The 24,040-nt window shown below is 39.4% G+C and overlaps 1 protein-coding gene across 2 annotated transcripts in view; it reads left to right on the top strand.

Annotated features, from left to right (window-relative positions):
• Rttn (rotatin) overlaps positions 1-24,040 on the top strand; it is a 136,029-nt gene that overhangs the window by 31,315 nt on the left and 80,674 nt on the right. For both annotated transcript variants that reach the window (XM_075968106.1, XM_075968107.1), the window contains 10 exons: positions 2,005-2,217; positions 3,593-3,705; positions 5,175-5,301; positions 6,995-7,120; positions 7,573-7,689; positions 9,169-9,305; positions 16,644-16,815; positions 19,447-19,546; positions 20,367-20,455; positions 22,457-22,574. In XM_075968106.1, the coding sequence (XP_075824221.1) occupies positions 2,005-2,217; positions 3,593-3,705; positions 5,175-5,301; positions 6,995-7,120; positions 7,573-7,689; positions 9,169-9,305; positions 16,644-16,815; positions 19,447-19,546; positions 20,367-20,455; positions 22,457-22,574 (1,312 nt within the window). The remainder of the gene's footprint in view (positions 1-2,004; positions 2,218-3,592; positions 3,706-5,174; positions 5,302-6,994; positions 7,121-7,572; positions 7,690-9,168; positions 9,306-16,643; positions 16,816-19,446; positions 19,547-20,366; positions 20,456-22,456; positions 22,575-24,040) is intronic.

The following is a 24,040-nucleotide window of genomic DNA, read 5'->3' as shown; positions in this document are numbered from 1 at the left end:
GTCTGGAAATACTAGCCCTGAATCAGAAGATGCAGAATCCATGTGTATTCTAGGAATATTCTTGTATTCTGCTCAGCTTGCAAGCAGAAGTAAAAGCAGAGAACTTCGTACGTCTTGTCCTCTGGCCATTTAGGGATGTGTGTGAGTCTCGTGACTGATGCTGCTGATGGAATGATGCAGAGCAGTACACTTCGAAGTAAAATGTACAAACAGATCTCCTTGAGGTCTTGTTATTTCTGTCTTCCATATTCCATTAAATATGATTTACTTGTTTATGTTTCCAGGCAAGCCATGCACAATATCATATCATATGGTTTATATCAATAGTATCTTAGAGAGCTCTGGTGTTCCATTTTGAAACCTTCACTTGGATAGTGGTATCTCCTTACTCCTCACCTGAGACATAATTCTTTGCTTCTTATGTGTTTTCTTCTTATAGACTTTGTTATTTCAATAAGTAGTATCTTCATTTTTCATTTGTTAATTCTTAGGCTAAAGTTCCAGCCCTTAAGTAACATTTCTCCAATATGAAGTACCTGAGTGGAACCCAATGTCCTGTTTGATATATATTATTGCAGTAAACTCTTCATTGCTTTCTCTATCTTTGCCTTTGTATTTTACCCTGTATTCTTTGCAAACTAGTCTCAATACTTGCTTGCATCCTGTCATGGGCTTCCATCTGTGAGCAAGTCCTTAAGAAAAATCAAAGCCTTAGTTGATCTGGTGCATCTTTCCCTTTCTCCACCTCTCAGTACTATCTATAATGGCCTGATTGGAGCTTTGCTGTTCCCTTTGCTTTGACTGCTTTCCCCCAGATACCTGTGTTTTCTGACTGTCTGGGTCCTTTATTTTGTATCTGGGAAGAGGGAGCCTTAGTTGAAGAATTGCCCCTATCATATTGACCAAATTGAGGGGCATTTTCTTGACTGATGATTGTTGTGGGAGAGCCTGACCTGAAGTTGGGCAAGTGGTTCTGGGGTCATAGAAAACTAAGCAAACCAGTTAACTGTATATCTCTGTGGGTTCTGCTTCAATTCCTGCCTTCATGTTCTTGACTTGAGTTCCTGCCTGGGATTTCTTTGGGGATGGCTTGTAACTGGTAAGCCAAATAAACCCTTTCCTTTCTAAATTGGATTTGGTCATGATGTTTATCACAGTACGATCAAATATCCCACAACAAATTGATCCAGCTCTTAATATTTGACTTTGAGGAAGATGATGATTATTGTTAAAGTAGGACATCCATAAAATAAATCATGGTTAAACCCAGTAATAAAGACAATATTTCAGCCATACTACTGAGCCTGTTGAACGATTTTTCTTTAACTTACTTAACTACACTTCAGTTCTTTAGCTAATACTAAGAATCTTACCACAAAACTAAAATCATTAAAAATCAGTTCTAGTTTTAAATCCATTGATTTTTTTTTGGTTATAAAATATATCTTAATATAAACAAGTATAATAGGCTTGTCTTCTGTAAGATTTCTGGCAGCATTTGAAATATTATGTTGAATTTTCTCTCAAAAGAGCACAAAACAACTTTTGCTCAAATAAATCAGGATGCGTTTGAAGTAGTGTTGTGCTGTTTCACGTGTATAGTGAGCCCTGCATTGCATGCTTACTTATGTCAGAGAAAATGTTTTTGTTCCCAGGAGCATCTTGGCCTTCTTGCTTTGCTTCATAGCTGAGGGGTCAACAAGGGGCAGCCACCAGAGGAAGTGTAATTCTGGGTGTTGTTCCAGGAGGAGGAATCTCCTGGCCTGGGACAAAGAGTCCATATTTGGACTTCAGACATTTTGAGCAGAGAGAAATTGCATTGAAAAAAACATAGAATAGATGATATGTTGATATGTTGGTAAATACAATTTTCTCTTGAAAGAACATAAATTTTCGGTAGAGAATGAGGAAGATAGACTGAACTAACTTTGTGTTATACAATGTGTTTCTAAAAAAGCACTTTATAAAATATTTAACTTTTTGTTTTTTCTTTTTTAAATCAAGGCGAGTGAGTTTTTGCCAGAGCCCATGTCAGCAGCATTATTCCTTGTGTCTTTGGATATGCCTATTTCTTTGGAATACCCAGAGATTCATGACGCTGTTGTGTCGTATTTGGAACAGCTGGATTCTGAAAACTACAGTATTTATAAACGAACTGCAGAGGCTGTTTATTCAATTGAATGTACCTGCAACTTCCTATCTGATGTGGGGAAAGAGGTAAAATATTTTGCAAGTATCTCCTACCTCTTTATGGTGAAGTGTTGAGAAAATCTAACCTACGCTGCTCCAACTGATAGACGTACAACAAATAAATTTCTAGGAGTGTGTTGCATTTTTATTGAATGGGTCTGTAGTCTGATTAAAATAAGGATATAATTTGCACAAAAGCAACACAGTGACTGTAGTGTACTGAATAGTGTACTGAATAGTTTGTAGTCATTGAATTAGCAGTTTCAGAAAGCCATAACTGTCTTATTGTGGGAAGGGAGTGATGACCTATTTAATCCAAATTATGATAGCTATTGTTAATGCATACTTATAGACTTGTAGATAAAATTTTGTTTTAATTTTTATGTCTTCATGGTTTCATGAAGAAGCTGATATTTTTTTTTCTGTTAATTGTAGTCTTTAATTATTTGTAAGATAGTGGGTGTCTTGAGGTATAGTATCAAAGAAGTAATTATTGCCATTTATCCCATTTAAAATATTATTGAGTGTAACATATTATATTGAAAGACTAGTGATATCCTAGAGATGACATTGCTTCGAGTAGAGATACGTGTAGCATCTGAAAATTCCAAAATAGGTCCTGCCCACAATTCTTACTCCTTTTGGAGTATCTCTGAACCTCTTTGTTATAATTTTTTTTTATTTATTCACTATGGAGTTTTTCCTTAGTTTTGCCATATTCTCTTATCACCTTCCAGACCTCATTCTTGTTAGGTAAGGGCATTGGTACCGAAGCTAAATTATACCTCTAGCCCTTTTTGTTTACTTTTCTGTTTGGCCTTGAGTTCATTTTGTAGTCCTGGCAGGCCTTACACTTGGCCTACTAAGTTTCTTGGATGAAGGCCCAAGCTATCTGCCCTGGTTCATTTTCTGTCATTTCTTGATGCTTCTAACTTTTTGTTTCTTTCTTTACAATTTTTTGTTTTGTTTTGTTTTGTTTTTGTTTTGGACAGGGTTTTTTGTAGCTTTGGAGCCTGTCCTGGAAGTAGCTCTTGTAGACCAGGCTGTCCTCGAACATTTGGCATTCTGCAATCTTTTGGCTGTGCACTCATAGATGCCTTTGTTGTTTCCAGAACTTGTCAGGGTGGTAGAGAGGGATGGTAATAACGTACACCAGTATTTCAGTCACAAACGAACAGAGGCTACCCAAATAGCGAGTGGTCTCAGGTGGTATTTCACTGTGCTTCCCCTACTCATTGCCTTCTAAGTTGACATTTGTAGATTGATTCTTCAGAAAGTGTACTTAAAGAAGCCTGAACAGGGTCTCTGAACGGTTTAATTTCCTGAAGGTACTTAGTTAACTATGAGAATTTTTGTTGTATATGAATTTCATATATCTTATCCCTTTTCTCTTTTATTATAGGAAGAAAAGAATCTCCTAGAATTAATGGAGCTGGCAGACCAAGCCTTGCGTAGCTTTTCCTACCATCAGCACTTCCCTCTAATAAAGGAAATCATCTGCATTTGTTCAAAGATGTAATATTTCTTTTGTTAAATGTGACAGTATAGGCCTGTGTGTGTGTGTATGTGTGTGTGTGTGTGTGTGTGTGTGTGTATGCATGTATGCACATGAGTCTATGTATGAGTGTGGGCATTAATATGAATATGCCAACTTAAGACTAATATGCATGAAATAATATGCATGAAAATAAGTTACGTAAACTTAGGAATTATATAAATGAAAACGGCTTTCTATGTTTCATATTTTAGTTCAAATTATTTCATGGGTCTCACTGTTTAATTGTATTAGCTTGTTAAATTGTATAGCTGCATTAACTAGTAACTGCTTTATTCAGGCATTAACTTTGACAGTGTCATGCCCATGATGAAAATGAGTAGGTTTTGGATTTGTATGCACTGTAGCCATCCCTGTCAAGTAGCTAGAGGTGCTTGCTCACATTTACAGGCTAGTGCTCAGGATACTGAAGCAGGGGATTCACTTCGAGTTCAAAGTCAGCGTGCACTCTATAGTGAGACCCAATCTCAAAAAATAAAGTCAAGACAGAAACAATTCGAGCCGGGCGGTGGTGGCGCACGCCTTTAATCCCAGCACTTGGGAGGCAGAGGCAGGCGGATCTCTGTGAGTTCGAGACCAGCCTGGTCTACAAGAGCTAGTTCCAGGACAGGCTCCAAAACCACAGAGAAACCCTGTCTCGAAAAACCAAAAAAAAAAAAAAAAAAAGACAGAAACAATTCCCTAAGTTAAAGATTTCTTTATATACGCTTTATTGAATTACTAATTTTATAAGATTTAGTAATTTTATAAAACATGGATTTTTAGAAAGCATCGTGCATTGGTTAATTTACTTTGAGGACACTGGAACAGATTCCTATAATAAAATATGATGAATATCAGTTAACTTTGGGTTTTAATTAAGTTTTTATTAATGTGGATAATATGAGTGTACATGTCATGACATATGTGTGGAGGTTGGAGGACAACGTTGGGGATTGATTCTCTTCCACTGTAGGATCTGGTAACTGAACTCAGATCATCAGGTTGCCATGACAAGCACCTCTACCACTTAAGCTACTTTACTGGCTCAAGTCCAAAAGTTTTTTTTTTTAGTTTTGTTTTTTTTTGTGTGTGTGTGTGTTGTTAAAATTTTGTTCTTTTTGTTAAGGTCTGATGGTGTAGCCTTGGCTAGCCTGCAGCTTTCTATGTTGACCAGGGTGACCTGGAACTTAGTGATCTATCTTTGTCGCCTGAGTGTTGGACGTGAAGGCTCATGTCACTATGCCTGGCTGCAAGTGTGGTTTAAGGATGTTTCTTTTTCTTTCTTTCTCTACTCCTCAAGAGAGTATGTTTTGCCAATCTCGGTAATTAAGGGAAGATTCCACTCAAAACAACTGGAGCAGGAGGGGATCTTTCCCACATGCTTTGTAATCCTTCTCTTAGTGACTTGCTGCCCTCAGACATTTTGGCTCTTTTTCTTTTTTACCAGCTGGAAATCTGCACAGGCCAGTCCATTACTACAGGGGGAGAGTCAGAAGGTGTTTCTCCATATGCTGGCTCACCCATGGCCACAGGTGAAGGTGGAGACTTATCAGTGCTGTCTGGAGATTGTGAAGGTGGGCCTTTTCTTTTGCCTGCTTTTAAAACTAATTTGTTAATATGAGAACTAAGAATGGATTCTCACACTGCGCCTCTAGAATGAAATTTCCCAAGCTTTTGTGTTAGCCCTAAGAACTGTATTCCATTAGTAGATGGTGGCCATTAGTCTGCTTTGGGAAGGTTGCACTGTTAAATTTCCTTTGGCTTCTTAGTCCCTTTGAACAACTATATTAAATCTAACAATGCTGTAAACCTGCTTGGGCGTTGGCATTCTTACTCCCAATACCACAGCTGTCCAGATGTCTTTCTCTCCCCTTCCGTACCATCGGCACAAACCACAGCTATCCAGATGTCTTTCCCCTTCCGTACCATCGGCACAAACCACAGCTATCCAGATGTCTTTCTCTCCCCTTCCATACCATCGGCACAAACCACAGCTATCCAGATGTCTGTCTCTCCCCTTCCGTACCATCGGCACAACTGCTCTTGGTGCTGGTGTGTACTTTCTACCCATGTTTTTAGAATATGTGTTTCTTGTATGTGCATGTCTTCATAAATAAAGTGTATTATTGTTTGTTTTGTGCATCGGAAGTATAGTTTCATACTATACATGTTATCGCCAAGTATTTAGTTTATCTGAAGGATTTGAGATCTACTTAGGTCATTCGTCTTTATTGCTATAAGTTCGGGTTTGTTTCCTTTTACTTAGTGGTGAGTATTTAGGTCGAATCTCCTTTTTACTGAACTGAGGTTTCTAATCCTGAATGCTGGGATGTCTATCCCATGGTGCTCAGATGGCACTATGCCCTTTTGAGATGACTTTTAAAAGCTATAACCTTGGTAGCATCATCTAGGAGATGGTCATCGGAGGCTTATAGAAGGAATTATTATATTTATGATAGAATAAGCTGAAGCTCATTCATGAATAAGTTGAATCTGAAGTGTGTGTCTTGAGGAAGGGACATCTATTTTTAAACTTTAGAGCTGAAGCCTTAACTCTCTAAAGTTTAGAGTATTTTTTGTGGCATTAAGTTAGGGGAGAGGCAGGAAGGGGAGCAGAGCAAAATGTAGAGCTCAATAAAAATCAATAAAAAAGCAAATACAATAATGTATGTGCACTAAATATGTGAGATCACACGTATATATTTTGACCTGTGTATTATTAGTAGTTATAAAGACGAGTAATTTCCAGTATGAAAGGAATTGAGTTTAAGTTTGTGAATCATTGTTGCACGTGCTTCCACCTCTTGTATTTACATTCTGTTAATAGTTCTCTCTCACATAGCATCATATAAAACATTTTCTGTTGTAATTGGGAAAGGTTTTGATGTTTCCTACTTCCGTATGTTTCATAGATTTCTTCCCCAATTCCTTTTATTTCTTCTTTTCTTTTTTAAATTTGAATTTTATTTTTCTTTCTCAAGCTTTAGTAAATCAAGTCACAAATCAGACACATCAGGTTAAGGTTTTAGAGTTCTGTCATGTCTTTTATATCTGTTGACTTTTAGGGATTATGGCTGGTTATTTATGAAAACTTTGCTCATTGGAAGAACATTACACAGCCCATATAGACTTGAACAGCTAGATAGAAAATCCTATTAGCTAAAAGACCTTTCTAATGATGTGAAAACTAAAGTATAAACAGAAGAAAGAGAATTCTTTTAGAAAAATCATTGTCACTAATTAAAAAAAAATTGTGTTATTTTACAGGAATGTTTAGGTGTCCATAATGTCACTAAACCTGTGTCTTCACTTTGTAGTGGAATTCATTTTCTGCTTCATCCAAAAGTTCTATATGAAATCTCTGCATTTGGTATTCAGGAACCCAAAAATGAGGTATGAGGTCTTAAAAATATGTAAAGATTACTAAGTCAAAGATATACTTTAATAAAATTGGACAGCCTCATGAGTAGCTACAAGGAAATGTATACTTGATATATTAGTTAAGTTCTGATATTATTTACATAAAAAGAATGTTAAAGGGAATGAATAAATCAAAATACAGAATGCTCTGGATCTCCTAGAATCAGATCAACATTTTACTTATGATTTCCTCTTACATATAAGGGACTTCAGAATAGTTGTTATTTCAGACTTATTGTAAGAGTAAAAGAGCAGAAACTTAAGGGAGAAAACTCATTAATGTCAGAATATAGATGACATATGGAGAGAGGGACATTTGAAGAAAGAGAAGTTAGTTTTGTACCTTTTCAAGTTTTATTAAACACTACAGGTCTGTGAGAGGACTTAGTGGGACTTCTCATCGCCTGGCTGTGTCTGTTGTGTAGGTGAATGCTGCTGCCAAGGCCATTCTGTTGTATCTGCTTCAGGGAAGATTGATGATGACAGCGCTGACCTGGAATAAGTTTATCGAGTCTCTCTGTCCTGTCATTCCGGTGTTACAGGTACTCCGTACAGTTCGTTTTTTATGATACCATTTGTCTTTGTTGTCAGTGATTTAAAAGAATGCAAATAGCAGAACTGTCACATTGTGAGAAAAATGAAGTGGAGCCTTGATGGTACTGGGGAGAGGTGAGCAGGAAGTGGGCAGCTGTCTTGTTTCTGGCAGAAGGTTAAACAAGGATAGCTAATTTGCCCGTGTATACTTTACAGATCTGGGTGGGAGGTCAAAAGTATTGACTGTGGAAAATGGAGCTCACAGCCCTTTATAAAGGCTTTGAGGCAAAGCCAGCAATCCTTGTTAAGCAGACATTGCATAATTAGCTTGCCTCATGCATTCTATTTGTGCATGTATTTAATTAGAGTGATACTTTGATTAATGAGCTCCTAGGCACAAAACTTTCTTAAGCAGCTCTTCTGGGCATTGAACAAATGAGAGCAGTTTAGGTCCCTACCTCCCTTGGATGGAAAGGTAGAGTGAGAACCCACACACTTATTTGCTGTGGTCCTGCCGCTGGAGCATCAGCTTAAAGAAATGAAGTAGTATCCGGCCACCATATGAGTTTCACACAAGACGGGCCCTGAATAAGTCAAGTCATCTTTATTTATACTTTAAAAACAAGTGTGCTTTTCCATACTAACAAATTGTTTTCCCTACACCAGTGTTAGCATCCGGCAAAACAAATATGTCAAATATGTTTTTTTTTTCCCCACAACTTTTACATCAAAACATCTTTAAACCAAAAGCAAGACATCATTTTGCTATCTTGGCCAAATATTGAGCCAGGTACATCCTGTCTTTATAAAAGTAAAAAGTGATTAGTATAGGCACACATTCTCAAGAACAACAGTCTTATTCAAAACATATTTACAAAAATATGGGTGATTTGACATAAACTGCTTGCATACAAGCAGTTTACTTTAACTGCCCATTGACTTTTATTGTCTCTGATCCTGTCCTGAATCAGAACAGTTCCCAGGATCCGGAATGACAGCTGGCATTTCTAAAAAAGCATCAGTTCCTAAAGAATTTTAGGGGAAAATATTTTAGGAAAAACATGTAGAAGAAATGGCTGTAATTCACTGGAAATAGGCTACAGTTTCCTATGGACAGTGGTTATCTGTTGCCAATGGACACACAGGTTTTAGTCCTCAAACCTCACTAGTTCAGTTTCCCACAGGAAAGTTCAATCAGCTCGGGGAGGGTAAAGATCTGTGAGTGTCTTGAGTATGGAGGTGCTGCTGCGTGGTCTTGGAAAACAGAAATATGAGCATATTTTCCTTAATGTGGACTTTAAAACTTATTTTGCTTTAAATTAGTTTTATCTCACACAGGTTATTTTGAAAAGAGATTCTGTTATTCAGTTGACATGAGGGGATTGATGGATTGCATGGCATGCCTGTATAATTACTATTATTTCCAAATTGAAAGCTTAGTATGTATAAAACTGAATGATAATTTCTCTTTAACAAACAATTCTTAGGGCTATGCTGATCCAGAAGATCCTTTAGGCAACTGCATTCTCCTCCTAAGCAAAGTGAGTTCTGAGACGGAAGGCATTCTCCCTTGTACTACCCGGCTGAAGTCCGTGCTGCGGCTTTTGCTAGTGAAAAAGCCTTTGTGAGTACAGTGTAACCTTTTGAATAAAAAAGATTAATGGAGGCATTTTGGAAAGTATAGTAGTTATATGAATCTGAAATGGTAGAAGGAAGGAGGCTCCATGTTGTTTCCCCAAAGAACAAATCAGTATGTGGCTGATTGGCTGCTTTCCTGGGATGTTATAATCTCATTTAGGCTGTACTCTTACTTGGGAAGCTAAAAACAGTTCTTTCCTTCACCATCTTTGGTGTGAGGATCATCTTAACTAAAATAACAGACGGAGCTATGAATCTTCTTTGTTCCCTTCTATAGTTAACAGTGGGAATATTTCCTCTCATTGAGAAGAGGGAAAGTTTAAAGTCAAGGAGTAATGAAGAGTGTTCAAAAGGCCAGGAGGAGCAGTCTTCTTAGTTCTATTTATTTAGTTAGTTTAAAGATTTTATTTATTCCTTGTTTATTTCATATGTATGGGTGTTTTGTCTGCATATATTCTGTGCACCACTTGTGCCTGGTGTTTGTAGAGAGCAGAAAAGGTCCCAGATCCCTTGGTAATGGAATTAGAATGGCTGTGAGCCACCTTGTAAGTGGTGGGAATTGAACCCCAGTATTCTGCAAGAACAGCAAGTGCTCTTAACCTGATGAGCTATTTCTCTTGCCCAAGCAATCTTTAGAATTTTTTTTTTTTAAGCCAGGCTGTGGTTTGCTCACATTTTTAATTCCAGCACTTAAGAGGCAGAGGGAGGCAGATCTTGGTGGGTTCGAGGCCAGCCTGGTCTACAAGATCTAGTTTCAGGACAGGGGTCAAGGTTACAGAGAAACCTTGTCTTGAAAAACCGAAAACCAATTAATTAATTAAAAAAAGAAAATTTATTTTTAATTATGGGTATGTGTGTGTTTGTGTGTGTGTGTGTGTGTGTGTGTGTGTGTGTGTGTGTGTGTGTGCGCGCGCGTGCACGCGCCCATAGAGGCCAAGGGCACTGGATCCTTCTGGAGCTGGCTTCCATGAGGATTGCCATGGTTCCTGGGAAGCACTAGTATTTATTGTCCTCTTGGGTGCGTTGTATTAGTTTACTTTTCTTTTTTATTTTCATCGATGTTCTTAAAAGTACCTAACAAAAGCAGCTTAAGTGAGGAAGTGATATAGACATGAATAATTTGCATTAGTATAGATTTTGCTTTATTGATAGAGATTTACGGTCAATTTTGTTATATGTATAAATGTTTCTGATGTAACTTTTACTTGATAACTGTTTTGTTATATGTAATTTTGCTATGTTAAGGTTAAAGCCTTCCTTTTTTTGTTTAAACAGAAAAAGGGGAAGTGATGTGGGAGTGTCATATATCAATCTGTTGATTTCATTGGCTAAGCAATAAAGGAACTGCCTCGGCCCATTTCATTGGTTAGAAGATAGGTGGGAGGAGTAGACAGAACAGAATGCCAGGAGGAAGAGGAAGTGAGGTCAGACTCCACAGCTCCGCTCTCCGGAGCAGACGCAGGAGAGACGCCATGCTACCTGCTCCAGGGAAGACGCACACCATGCCCCAGCTCCGACCCAGGATGGACTTAGGCTAGAATCTTCCCGGTAAGCGCACCTAGGGGCGCTACATAGATTATTAGAAATGGGCCAGAGCAGTGTTTAAAAGAATACAGTGTCCGTGTAATTATTTGGGGCATAAGCTAGTCGGGCAGGCGGCCTGGGGTTTTGGGGACGTAGCCCCGCCGCTGCCGTCCTTATTACAACAAATGACGCCCAGACGTGTGGCTAACTAAACCTACTTAAAAAACCTGAGAAGGCTTAAAAATAAGGAAGAGAGCGTTTAACACAGATTTTTGCTGTTTGTTGGTGGCGTGCTGTAGAGAGATTTCCTGATTCAGCGACAGCAGCGGAAAAAAAGCTGCGTTATTTTAAAGCGCGGCTTCCTGGGGCTTTGCCGCCAGTGCAAACTCTGGCTTTATGTTTGTGTTCCCGCTTGGGATCAGAAGGAGAGTGCTCTGAGACGGTGCGATGACTCAGAGCTTCCCGCCTGCTCCTGGGCAGAAGGCAGAATCTGGCTTAGGCAGGCGGAAGAGCATGGCGGATTCCTGCCGCCATACAGAGACGTGTTTTCAGACTGCACAGTGCTCTGCGAGTCAGATTTGGATGTAACTTGGATGAAAAGAATTTCTGTGCTGCACACTCAGTCTCAGAATTAAAGTGCTGAGTGCCGCTCCTACCTGGTGGCCCCAGAGCTAGCACAAAATGGTATGTCCTCCATTTTGAAATTTTCCTGACTCAGCAGCAGGAACAAACCTGTGTTGTTTTAAAATGCCGGCTTTCTGGGCCATCCTGCCAGGGCAAACTCTGACTGTTTGAGGCAGGAGGGCCGGCTACCGAGAGAGGACTTGAATGTTGTCTGTTGTAGCTCGTTGGCTGGCAGGGACCTTGAAATGCTATAAACATGGCTGCAGCCTGTATTTCCGCCATGAGGCTGGAAAGCTAAGGAATGGACTGGATCTAGCTGGCAAAGCCACGCCTTTAGTCCTACTGATATTGCTTGGTAAAGTAAAGGCTCTTGTGGTCAGAAAAAGAGAGATATACAGTAAAGAGAGATTCAAAGACAGAGAAAATTTCTGAATGGTTTAAAATGTGTTAAAAATATATGCAAGCTGAAAGTTGAAGTTCTTAAAGCAAAAAACAAAAAAAGGAAGAGAGTTGTTGTGTGTACACACCTTTAATCCCAACACTTGGGAGGCAGAGGGAGATAGACCTCTGTGACTTCAAGGTGTGGTAGCACACGCCTTTAATCCCAGTGCCTAAAAGGCAGAGACAAACAGATCTCTGTGAGTTCAAGGTGTAGTAGTGTACGCCTTTAATCCCAATGCCTGGGAGGCAGAGACAGGCGGATCTCCGAGAGTTCAAAGACAGCCTGGTCTACAGATGTACGCTCAAAAAGCAAAAGTTAACCTAGGAATGTCACATCTTAGATTCTTAAGTGCCTAGTGATTTAAAGGCGCAAATCAAAAGTGCTCCTGGATAGTAAAAAATTGTAGATTCACAATAGGACAGATTCAGACCACTAAACGAGTCACACTGTTGGATGAATGTACGTTGGCTTGGGAGAGAGAAGAAAAAGAATATAGAGAATAAAGTTAATGGTTTAAAAAGAAAAAAGTAAAAGTAAAGTCTTTAAAGAGACAGAGTACAGATAGTTATAGATATAAATAAAAATAAGCCGCATAAAGATGGAAAATTCACAGAGAGTCTGGATTATGTACATTGTGTTTTCTTTAAAATTTTTGACTGTGAAGGAGCTAAGTACAGAGAGACATTTCATTATATGGGCTGCCAAGTGGAACCAGAACGGATATCATGAGGGTATGATTTCAGAATTTGGGTCTAAGGATATGATGCTTTGGAGAGAGTCTTCTTTTGTTTTCACAGAGGATGAGACCCTGTTTATTTCTTCTATTCCGATTTGGTATGATGGACCACGTCCTCCTGAAGGGTTGCTGTGAACATCTTCAGAAAATTGCCTTGCTCAACTGCCAACTGAGATAAACCTGGCACACAGGTTACACCCTAAAATCATTAACGACGCCCCCATTCAGCAGGAAGCAGTTTGGAGAGAAAAAACTGCGCCCATGTTCCCAAATATAGTTTATAAATGTTCTTTTACATTTAAAGGGGGATATGATATAGACATGAATAATTTGCATTAGTATAGATTTTGCTTTATTGATAGAGATTTACGGTCAATTTTGTTATATGTATAAATGTTTCTGATGTAACTTTTACTTGATAACTGTTTTGTTATATGTAATTTTGCTATGTTAAGGTTAAAGCCTTCCTTTTTTTGTTTAAACAGAAAAGGGGGAAGTGATGTGGGAGTGTCATATATCAATCTGTTGATTTCATTGGCTAAGCAATAAAGGAACTGCCTCGGCCCATTTCATTGGTTAGAAGATAGGTGGGAGGAGTAGACAGAACAGAATGCCAGGAGGAAGAGGAAGTGAGGTCAGACTCCACAGCTCCGCTCTCCGGAGCAGACGCAGGAGAGACGCCATGCTACCTGCTCCAGGGAAGACGCACACCATGCCCCAGCTCCGACCCAGGATGGACTTAGGCTAGAATCTTCCCGGTAAGCGCACCTAGGGGCGCTACATAGATTATTAGAAATGGGCCAGAGCAGTGTTTAAAAGAATACAGTGTCCGTGTAATTATTTGGGGCATAAGCTAGTCGGGCAGGCGGCCTGGGGTTTTGGGGACGTAGCCCCGCCGCCGCCGTCCTTATTACAACAAGGAAGGGCTTGTTTTGGCTCTTAGCTTAAGGTTACTGTCTGTTCTAGTGTGGAAGGCACAGCTGCAGGAGCTGAAGCAGCTAACCACTTTGTGTCTCTTGTCAGCAAGCAGAGACAGGTGAATGCTGATGCTTAGCTCATGTTCTGTTGTTTTCCAGACAGGGTTTCTCTGTAGCTTTGGATCTTGTCCTGGAACTAGGTCTTGTAGACCAGGCTGGCCTCGAACTCACAGAGATCCACCTGCCTCTGCCTCCTCTGCCTCCCGAGTACTGGGATTAAAGGTGTGTGCCCAGCACTGCCCAGCTGCTCATGTTCTTTTTATTCAATCCAGAACCAAAGCTCATGGGATGGTATCATTCACAGTTAGGTGGGGGGTTCTTCCCACCTTAGTAACCCTTATGAACATGTCAGAGATATGTTTCTGTGGTGATTCTAAATCTAGGCAAGCTGACAGTAAAGATTACCAAACATCACAGGGACTCAAGGATTCTAGTAAGCAAAAGACATATTCAACATGATCCAGGAACAAGGTCTGAATTCTCTTTTTTTTTTTTTTTTGGTTTTTCAAGACAGGGTTTCTTTGTGGTTTTGGAGCCTGTCCTGGAACTAAGTAAGATCAAAGAACACAGTTTAACTTAAATATTCATTTTCTTCATTCTGTACTATACCACCTATAAATTTAATGAAGTTGGAAACCCTGTTGTAACATGAAGAGGCCTGTTTGTTTGTTGGGGTTTTTGTCCCACCCTGTATCCCACAACTGTTTAGCCCCAAAGAAAATCACACATAGGTCTCTATAAATTATAAGCTGATTGACCCATTAGCGCTAACCTCTCACTAGCTCTGGTAGCTTATATTATCCATTATTCTGATCTATGTTAGCCATGTGGCTCAGTACCTTTTTTCAGTGGGGCAGATCACATCCTGCTGCTTCGGTGGTCTGGGCAGGAGTGGGAGGAATCAACTTCCTCCTTCCCAGAATTCTACTGTTCTCATTACATCATTTCTACTTCCTGTCTGGTTTTCCTGCCTATATTTCCTGCCTGGCCAATCAGCGTTTATTTATAACATGATTGACAGAATACAGACAATTCCCCTGCACCACCCTGTCTATTGACTAGTCTTTATATTCTTATAGAGTGTATGAGTATAGTTGATATAAGTAGATAAATATTAGCATAATTGGATTCTGGCAGCCGTTTCTAAACCTAAAAACATGCCAAGTTTATACACTAGAAAGAAAGACACACAAGAATGTGTTTTATCTTTCTTATCTCTATACCTTGTTGTTAGTCTTTGAAACTTTTTTTAAATGCCTGCATTTGCATAGATATCATTGTCTTGGAGGAAAGGAACAAACAACAGCATTAAGCAAATGTCTAACTTTTTTTTTCTTTCTCTTAGTTACTTCTCTATCAATATGGCAAGACACAAAGACTAAGGCAACTTACAAAAGAAAGCACTTGATGTGGGGCTTATGTTTCCAGAGGGTTAGATACTATGGCCATTTTGGTGGGGAGCTTGGCAGCAGACATGCAGTCATGGTCCTGGAGTATTGCCTGATGGCACCATACCTTTTATTCCGTTTAGTATAGGTCTGTCCTTTTCTCCTTCAACATAAGCCTTGGCTCCAACATTCAATCTCCTAGTGCTCTTTTTCTCCTCAAACTGTACATTTGTCTTTCATTTTGTTCTGCTTGCTTTTTTTTCTATTACATTCCTGCTTAAGAATGATTATTAGTAACCTAGTAACAGATTCTATTTTAAGCTATCTTGAAATCTCCTCTGCCAATGATATTAGTCTAAAACTTTAGTTTAACCTCAGATAGATCGTTAGGACAAGGACAAAATGCAGCCACCTTCTTTGCCAAAATATCATAAGAATAGTGTCTAGCCCAGTTGCTAATATTGTTTTTTTTCTGAAACCTCTTGAGTTGAGCCTCTGTTTTCCACATGGCTCTCAGCACTACTGTCTTCCAGGCTTCTGCTTGAATGAATAGACTGCTTACAGCTATCAACCACTATCCTAGTCTAGAGTCCTACATTTCTCCAAACAAAACCCAAAAATTCAGTATTGTCAGGCCTGTTGCAATAATACCTATTTCTGGTACCAACTTCATTCATAGTTTTCTATCATCATGACAAAACACCATGATAAAGGCAACTTATAAAAGAAAAGAAAGCATTTTGGACCTCAGGGTTCCAGAGAGAGTTTATGACCATTTTGGCAAAGAGCATGGTGGCAGGCAGGCATGACACTGGAGAAGTAGCTGAGAGCTTACATATGATCAGAGAGAGAGGGGGGGGGGAGGGAGGAAGGGAGGGGGAGGGAGGGAGGGAGGGAGAGAGAGAGAGAGAGAGAGAGAGAGAAAGAGAGATGCATGGGGGTGGGGAATAGAGAGAAAGAGACAGAGAGAATAAGAGAGAGCATCTAACTGGGAATGTTGTAGGCTTTTGAAACCTCCAAGCCCACCCTAAAGTGACACATCCCCACCAAGGCCATACCTCCCAATCCTTCCCAAACATTTCCACCAAATGCAGACCCTGCATTGAAATACAAGACTGACATGCTACATGCTACATACTGCCCTAACGAGGCACCTCCTGCATTCAAATATAGGAGACTTTGGGAGCCATTCTCCTTCAATCCGCCACATCTTACAGTTTTGTTTTTAGACTAGGCTTCATCACTATGTTGTCTAGCCTACTCTCAAACTCCCGTGTTTAAATGATCCTCTGTTACATCCTTGCGCAGTTGGGGCTACAGGTCTGACATGGAGATTAACTAAAGTTGACTGTGTTATTTAGTCTCTGTAGGACTGCCCAGTTGTTGTTATTAATTATTCCCAGTTTCTGATGTTATTTTATAAAACAAAATTGACTATATGAAGATAAATCTATATGAAAGATTTTTGTAGAAACAAGAAAATATTATGGTTGGATATATATATATATATATTTTCACGCACACACATATATATGTAATGATACTTTATTTTGGTAATTTCATGTATTTATAAGCCTGTTTATAAATATTTACATAGCACAAAATTCTGATATAAATACTTTTTTTTTTTTAGGGTTCGTTCACTAGCATTAAAGCTTTTAGCATTTCATCTTAGCAGTGAAGAAGGGGCTGATACAAAACGCCCATTCATAGATGCCAGACTGCTCTCCCAAGTTACCAATCTGTTTATTGTGAAAAGACCTATTGACCTTAAATTGGATGACAGAAGAGACCTAGTTATTAAGGTAACTATAACTTTTGAGTTTATTACTGTGTGGCAACTTGACACATTTATACAGCGTGCATTTTATTTGGTTGTTTTTAAGCTATGTATGCATAAGGAGGGAGATGGGTAATGTGGGGCTCGTTTCTTGTGTTCTATATTAATCTGACCTGTGGATGCATTTGCTTAAGAGCAGCTACTATTTAAGTGTGTTAGTCCCACCTGTTGACAGTAAGATCATTACCACATTTTAAAACCAAATTTGAAGCAAGCTTTAATTAGATACTGACCAGGTTGATTGTCTCTCTGGGTAGGTCCATATCTGAGTTCCCAGAAAATGGCCATAACTCATGACTTGCAGAGACTTCAAAAGGCAACCCCACATGACTACTGTATTTTACATCAGGTCCAGTCAGGGGCAGTTATATATCCTGATGTAGTTCCTGCCCATGTACCTCCCATCCGCATATGATCAAGTATGTCTGGTGCTGGTGCAGATGGGTCAAACAAACTTGCTTAGGGGAGTGAAGACAATCGGTACTTGTGAGAACTAAACTTAAATGGTAGAGGCTATTTATGTGGTGCTTTTTTTTTTATATCAACAAGTTAGAATAATTTGGGAAGAGGGAAGCATAATTAAGAATAATCTGACATGTAGGTAAATTGGGGGGCAGTTTCTGGACTAATGATAGTTGTGGGAGGCTCAGCCTACTGTGGGTGGTACCACCCCAGAGCACTTTGTCTTGAGTTGTATGAAAATACAAGATGAGAAAGCCACAAAGAACAAGCTATGGGCAGTGTTTCTCTGCTGTTTCTGCTCTGGTTCCTGCCCTGAATTCTCCACAGTGATAGATTGTGACCTGGGAGTTGTAAGATGAAACAAACCCTTTTTTTCCCAGTTGGCTATGATTACTGTTTTATTATAGCAGCAGAGAAGCAAACTAATCTATTTAAACCAGCATCTATTTAACCTGGGCTGTACCTACACCACTGAGCTAGCTGACAGAGAATTCTACCATCTGTCCTATGTAACAGGGCTGTACCTACATCACTGAACTGATCGGGAACTCTGCCGTCTGCCCTCATCCTTGCTTCATTCCTGTGCTTTATAGCTTCCCCTTTTCGGTTTGCATCTGTCAGGTTTTTATACTTGGATGAGGTCTTCAGCATAGGTATTAGCAATAAAGGGCCACACAGAGTAGTTAGTACAGTGCTGGCTTTTTTGTTTCTTTGTTTTTGACAGCGGCTTTGCTATGTAGCTCAAGATTGTCTTGGGATCATATTGGCCCAGTATTCCAAATGCTGGGGTTATAGTTGTAGGTTACCATACCCAGATTCTGGTAGTGTGTTTTGTTTTGTTTTGTTTTTAATGGGCAAATGCATTCTTAGTTTTGTTTTGAGTTAATGTTTTGTGCTGTTTGTTGGCCTTGATCAGAGGTTTTGAGGATCTTCATAGGATATTTAAAAGATCCAGCTAGAGAATCAGTCAGTACCAAAATTCTGTTAGTCATTGTTAGCCTTCTATAGAGTTAATAGGAAGGGAGGCCAGGAATTTCTGGGATTGTCTTGTGAGTCTGCTGTAGGGATGTGTTCTGGTTTGCTTTTTGTTGCTTTGAAAAAACATTGCCAAACCAATTTAGAAAGGGAAGTGCTTATTTTGTCTTACAGATTAGCCCATAGACAAGGGAAGCCTTCCCAAGTCTGGAACTTAAAGCAGAAAGCATGGAGAAACATTGCTTGCAGGTTTTCTCCCAGGGTGAAGTTCAGCTACTTTTCCTTTGCAACCCAGGCCTACCTTCCTAGGGGTGATACCACTCAAAATGGTCTGGGTTCTAAAGCATCAATTAGAAATTAAGGAAATAATCTTCTCTGGTGTTTGAAGTTGATAGCTGAGATTAGCCATCCTTAGAGAGCAGTTAGCAGAGGGTGTGAGAAAGTAACATTGCTTTATATATATATATATATATATATATATATATATATATATATATATATATTGCTGGTTTTGCTATTCTCAGACTGCTTTGAAGTAAGCAAATACCAGTCTCTGGCTGTTAAAACCACTGTATTTGTCTCCAGGGGCAGAGATGGTTAAAGAAGATGACCATGGGGTTTATAACTGATAGTTTACAGGATCGAGGGAAAATCTTGAGTATAGGTCTGAGTTGCTTGTCTCAGGTTAGTCTGGTATCACACAGAGATGCTAGGAAACCTGGAAGTTTTCTAGGATATTCAGTCAAGGTGCTAATGGATTAATGGATTATTTATGACTGTTAACAATAATGTTCATTAAAAAGGAAAACTTATTTGGACATCATGGCTGTTTCTTTTTTTAATTTTTATTTATTTGTTTGTTTTCCTTTAAAACTTTTTTTTTTTGTTCATTTTACATACCAACTACACAGTTCCTCCTCTCTTCCCTACTCTCCCTCTCAACAAATCCCCAATCCACTCCTCTTAAAGGATAAGGCCTCCCATGGGGACTCAACAAAGTCATGGCTGTTTCTTTCCTTATTGTCTAACATGCCATTGTTGCAAATTGACATATATGTTTATTTTAGTAAGTTGACTGTATGCTTTTATTTTTATGGCATGAGTGGTAAATTTTTATCAGGGAATTGGAAACAAATGAAATAAATATTTTGATTTTCAGCAGGAGACTGTTGAGAAGGTATATGAAATCTTCACCTCAGAAGAAGTTGATCTTGTTCTGAGGAAGTCAGCTGCAGAACAGCTAGCTGTGATCATGCAAGGTAATGAGTTTTTGACAGTGATTTTGTGGCTGACCTAGGATTTGAGGGTGCTCTGTTAGTATTAGTTTGCCTAGCCTCTGACCTATTTTAACCTTCAAGAAAAGTTTGGATGCTCACCTTACTAGACCTGGATGGAGGTGGGTGGTCCTTAGACTTCCCACAGGTCAGGGAACCCCGATTGCTCTTCGAGCTGATGAGGAAGTGTTGTAATAAGAGCGGCGGGGCTGCGTCCCCAGCACCCCGGCCGCCTGCTAGCTTATGCCCGAAATAACAACACACAAACTATATTCATTTAAACACTGCTTGGCCCATTTCTATCTAACCTCTTCTAGGCTAATTCTCGCACCTGGACTAGCCCATTTCTTATAATCTGTGTAGCCCACCAGGTGGCTTACCAGGGAGATTCTAGCCTACGTCCATCCTGGGTCGGAGCTTCATCGCGTGCGTCTGCCCAGGAGAGCGGAGCATGGCATCTCCGCCCCAGAGAGCAAAGCTGTCGAGTCTGAGCTCACTTTCTCTTCCTCCCAGCATTCTGTTCTTTTTACTCCTCCCACCTATGTTTTAACCTATGAGGGCCAAGCAGTTTCTTTATTGCTTAACCAATAAAATCAACAGATTGATATATGACACTCCCACATCAAGGGAGGGGGACTTGGTTGGGGGAGGGGGAGGGAAATGGAAGGCAATGGCGGGGAGGAGGCAGAAATCCTTAATAAATAAATAAATTTAAAAAAAAAAGAAAAGAATGTCCTTGTACATATATATTTAGAATTGTTTAAAGCCATAAAACATTTGTTTAACTTTGATATTTTATTTGTAGATATTAAAATGCATGCTGTGGTGGAAAAGTTATGCTTAATTGAGAAGATAATTGGGTATTTAAATGAATGTGTTGGTCAAGATGGCAAGGTAAGACATTTTTTATTGGCTTAAAGAGAAGATATGTATGTGTCTCTTTTTGTCTCTCCGTGTGTGTGTGTGTGTGTGTGGTGTATGCATATTTGCATGGAGGTTCACTTGCCTGTGAATGGGTAGGTGGAGGCCAGAAGTTGAAGTTGGGTTATATTCCTCTATTACTCTCCATATTATTATTTGTTAATTTTTATTGATTTTAAAATTTATTTATTTTTTTGATATATTACATCTAGATCTCAGTTTCTTCTCCCTCCTCTCCCCTAGTCCCCTACCTGATCCACACCTTTTCTATTCTCCTTCAGAAAAGGTTAGACCTCGCAGGGATTTCAATCAAACATGGAATGTAAGGTTGTAATGAGACTAGGCACATCTCTTTATATTAAAATAGAATGGGGAAACCCAGTAGGAGGAAAAAGAGGCAAAAGACTCTTTTGTCTAAAGAAGGCAAAAGAGTCAGACATCCCCTGTTCCCACTATTAGGAGTCCCACAAGAAGTCGAAGCTATACCACCATAACATAACATAGATGCAGAGGGCCTAGGTCAGACCCATGCTTGCTCCCCAGCTGTTGGTTCAGTCTCTGTGAGCCCTAATGAGCCCAGGTTAGTTGATTATGTGGGTTTTCTTGTGGTGTCCTTGACCCCTCTGTTTCCTACAATCCTTCCCCTTTCCATATGATTTCCAAGATCTTCCTATTGTTTGCTTGTGGGGCTTTACATCTCTTTCATTCAGTTGCTGAATGAAGCTTCTCTGATAACACTTATGCTAGGTTCCTGTCTACAAGTATAGCAGAACATCAGTAGGAATCATTTCACTGACTTACTTACTTACTTTATTTATTTACTTACTTATTTTGGCCATTCCTGTTTTGTCCTATTCTAGGTCTCTAGGTCATCAAGTCTCTGGTTCATGGCTCTTCTGCCATTGTCAGGGGTGGGCTCCTTTTTGGGGTATGAGTCTCAAGCTGGACCAGTTGACTATTCTCACAATTTCTGGGCCACCTTTAACTCAGCATCCTATGGTTAAGATAGGGTATTTCACTGAGCCTGTAGCTAACTCACTGTTTTCGCTATGCCACCAAGTTCTGAGTCACAACACCAAGATTCTACTTGAGTGCTAGGAATCGTATCCAGGTCCTCCTGCTCACAAAGCAAGTACCTTTCCCAGTCTACCATGTTCCCAGCCTGATAGGTTGATTTTATTAGTTTGAATTGAATTTAGCTGAATTTGGATGAGTACTTGATTTTAAGTCTCAAAAGGAAAACCCACTTGTAGCATGAATTCTAATTGTTCTTAATAATAAAATCCCAGATAAATGGGTAATGCTGAAAGATCAGAGAAGCAGAGCAGCCAAACACTAGAGAGTTTTTATCTCTACCAATGATCAGACCAAAGGAGTGATTCTGTCTCTATGAATCTTTAGACTGAATGCTGTCTCTGTGAAACCTCAACCTGCACCAACAGACAAACTTTAACAGTATTTATTATAGCATAGACAAAATATCACCACACCCACCCATCTTTTATTCGTATTTTATTTTGTTTTTATTCCTAAAAGGGGTCTCTAAAGGTCAACAGCTTAAACATTCTATGAGCTTTCTAAAGTGAAGTATATTCAATGTTGCTTTTATTTTTAAATAATTTTTTAAAATTAAAGGATTGCTATTTTAGGTATATAAGGGCTTCCTTATCCACATATGTCTGCACATCATATGGATGCCTGGTCCCTATAGAGACCAGAAGAGGATATTGGAATCCTTAGAAGTGGAATTACAGACCATTGTGAGCCACTATATCTATGCTGGGAATTGAACCTTGGTCTTCCGCAAAAACCAGTGCTCTTTAACCGCTGAGCCCTCTCTCCAGCCCAATATTTAAAGTGTTTAAAACAGAATATCTAATGTCTTTTCATTTTAGTTTCATGTAATTTAATGATCAAGCCATAATCTTTATAATAAGACAGGGTGGTATGTTTTATTTCATTTCCCGTTGGCAGGTCATAGAATGCTTGATTCAGCCGTGCCTCACACTGCTGAGGAAGGTTTTATATGCCGACCCCACCATCCGTGTTTCCTTGTCACAGCAGTCTTCTCTCTTGACCCTGTTATTCAGAGGTGAGTAAACAGTGCCCAAAGGACAGAGCTCTCAGCTTTAAGTGCTCTTGTTAGACTGTGGTAACGTCTTCTTTCCATTGTAGTACGAGAACAAAGTTCTTTTCTGACTCTTTACTGAAATGTCACCGTGAAAAGCACTCAGTGCTTTTGTGGAAATATCTCTTGTACTATTGTTGCCTGAGTAGACAGTAGCTGAGAAAAGCTGAGCTCTGTCGGCTCTCCGCTCCTGCTTGTTGATATGTAATTTAAAGAGGGAAGGCCAGTTGCTTTCTTGTTCTTTTCATTAGTATCTGTGCCTACTTCTGGTGTCACTTGAACCTTTGTTTGCTATTAGCTTATGAGGTTAGACTGGGATAGAGATTACAGACCCAGACAAATTACACTGAGTGACGTATTCTGAGGATCTGTCTGTGTGGAAGTTTTAGAAGTGTTTAAAAAAAAGAAATCCAGGTTGGTTTGATTTGATTTTAATGATATTTAAATAGAAAAATATGGGTTTTGTCTTGTTTCTTCTTCTTCTTCTTCTTCTTCTTCTTCTTCTTCTTCTTCTTCTTCTTCTTCTTCTTCTTCTTCTTCTTCTTCTTCTTCTCTTCTTCTCCTTTTTTTTTTGTGACAGGGTTTCTCTGTGTAGCTTTGGCGCCTGGCCTGGCACTAGCTCTTGTAGACCAGGCTGGCTGGGAACTCTAGAGAGATCTGCCTACCTCTGCCTCTTGCGTGCTGGGATTAAAGGTATGCACCACCACCACCCGGCAGTCTTGTTTCTTCTTGTCATTTGCTTTTAATACAGACCTGGGTAATTTTATATTTGGCAGGGTTCTCTAGAGGAATAGAACATAGGGTGAGTTTGTATTATTGAACAGGATTTATTATATTGGCTTGCATAATAGGGCCAGTTGGTGGCCATCTGTACATGAGAGAGTCAGAACCTGGGAGCTGCTTAGTTTCTGTCTGATGGGAATGCCTGGGAGATCCTTGGAGACTCACAGGTCTTTAGTCCCTGTTGGGTGGTAGAAGAAATGTGGTTTTGGTATGGCAGCCGCATCAGATGGACACAGTCAGGGCAAGAGCTGAAGGCAGGCAAGCAGAACACGAGTCCCCTTAGACCCCGTCTGGGCCTCCACCTTTTCCAGCCTAGAGTCTGTCTCTTGTCCTCTCCAGTTATAAGTTCACAGTCAAGGCTGACCATTAATCACAGTGTCCTACAGCACTTAGTTTCCTACAACTTTACCTCACTGCTTTTGACTATTCTAAAGAGCGTTTTGATCAAATATCTCAATATTAGGCATTGGTATGATAAATGAGATTTACATTAAAATATTAGTATTAAAACATAATTATATTTGAACATTTTCCCTTCAATGATAATCTTCCTACAAAGTGAGCAGGACACAGTATACTGAAGAAACATTTGTTAAAGTTGAAACCAGGTTAAAAAAAATTCATTTTTAAGATCATGAGATTTTAAG

The sequence above is a fragment of the Microtus pennsylvanicus genome, chromosome 4 (assembly GCF_037038515.1).
Source record: "Microtus pennsylvanicus isolate mMicPen1 chromosome 4, mMicPen1.hap1, whole genome shotgun sequence".
Classification (NCBI taxonomy): Eukaryota; Metazoa; Chordata; class Mammalia; order Rodentia; family Cricetidae; genus Microtus; species Microtus pennsylvanicus.
The sequence above is the reverse complement of the archived record's forward strand: the minus strand, read 5'-3'. Positions and strand labels throughout refer to the sequence as shown.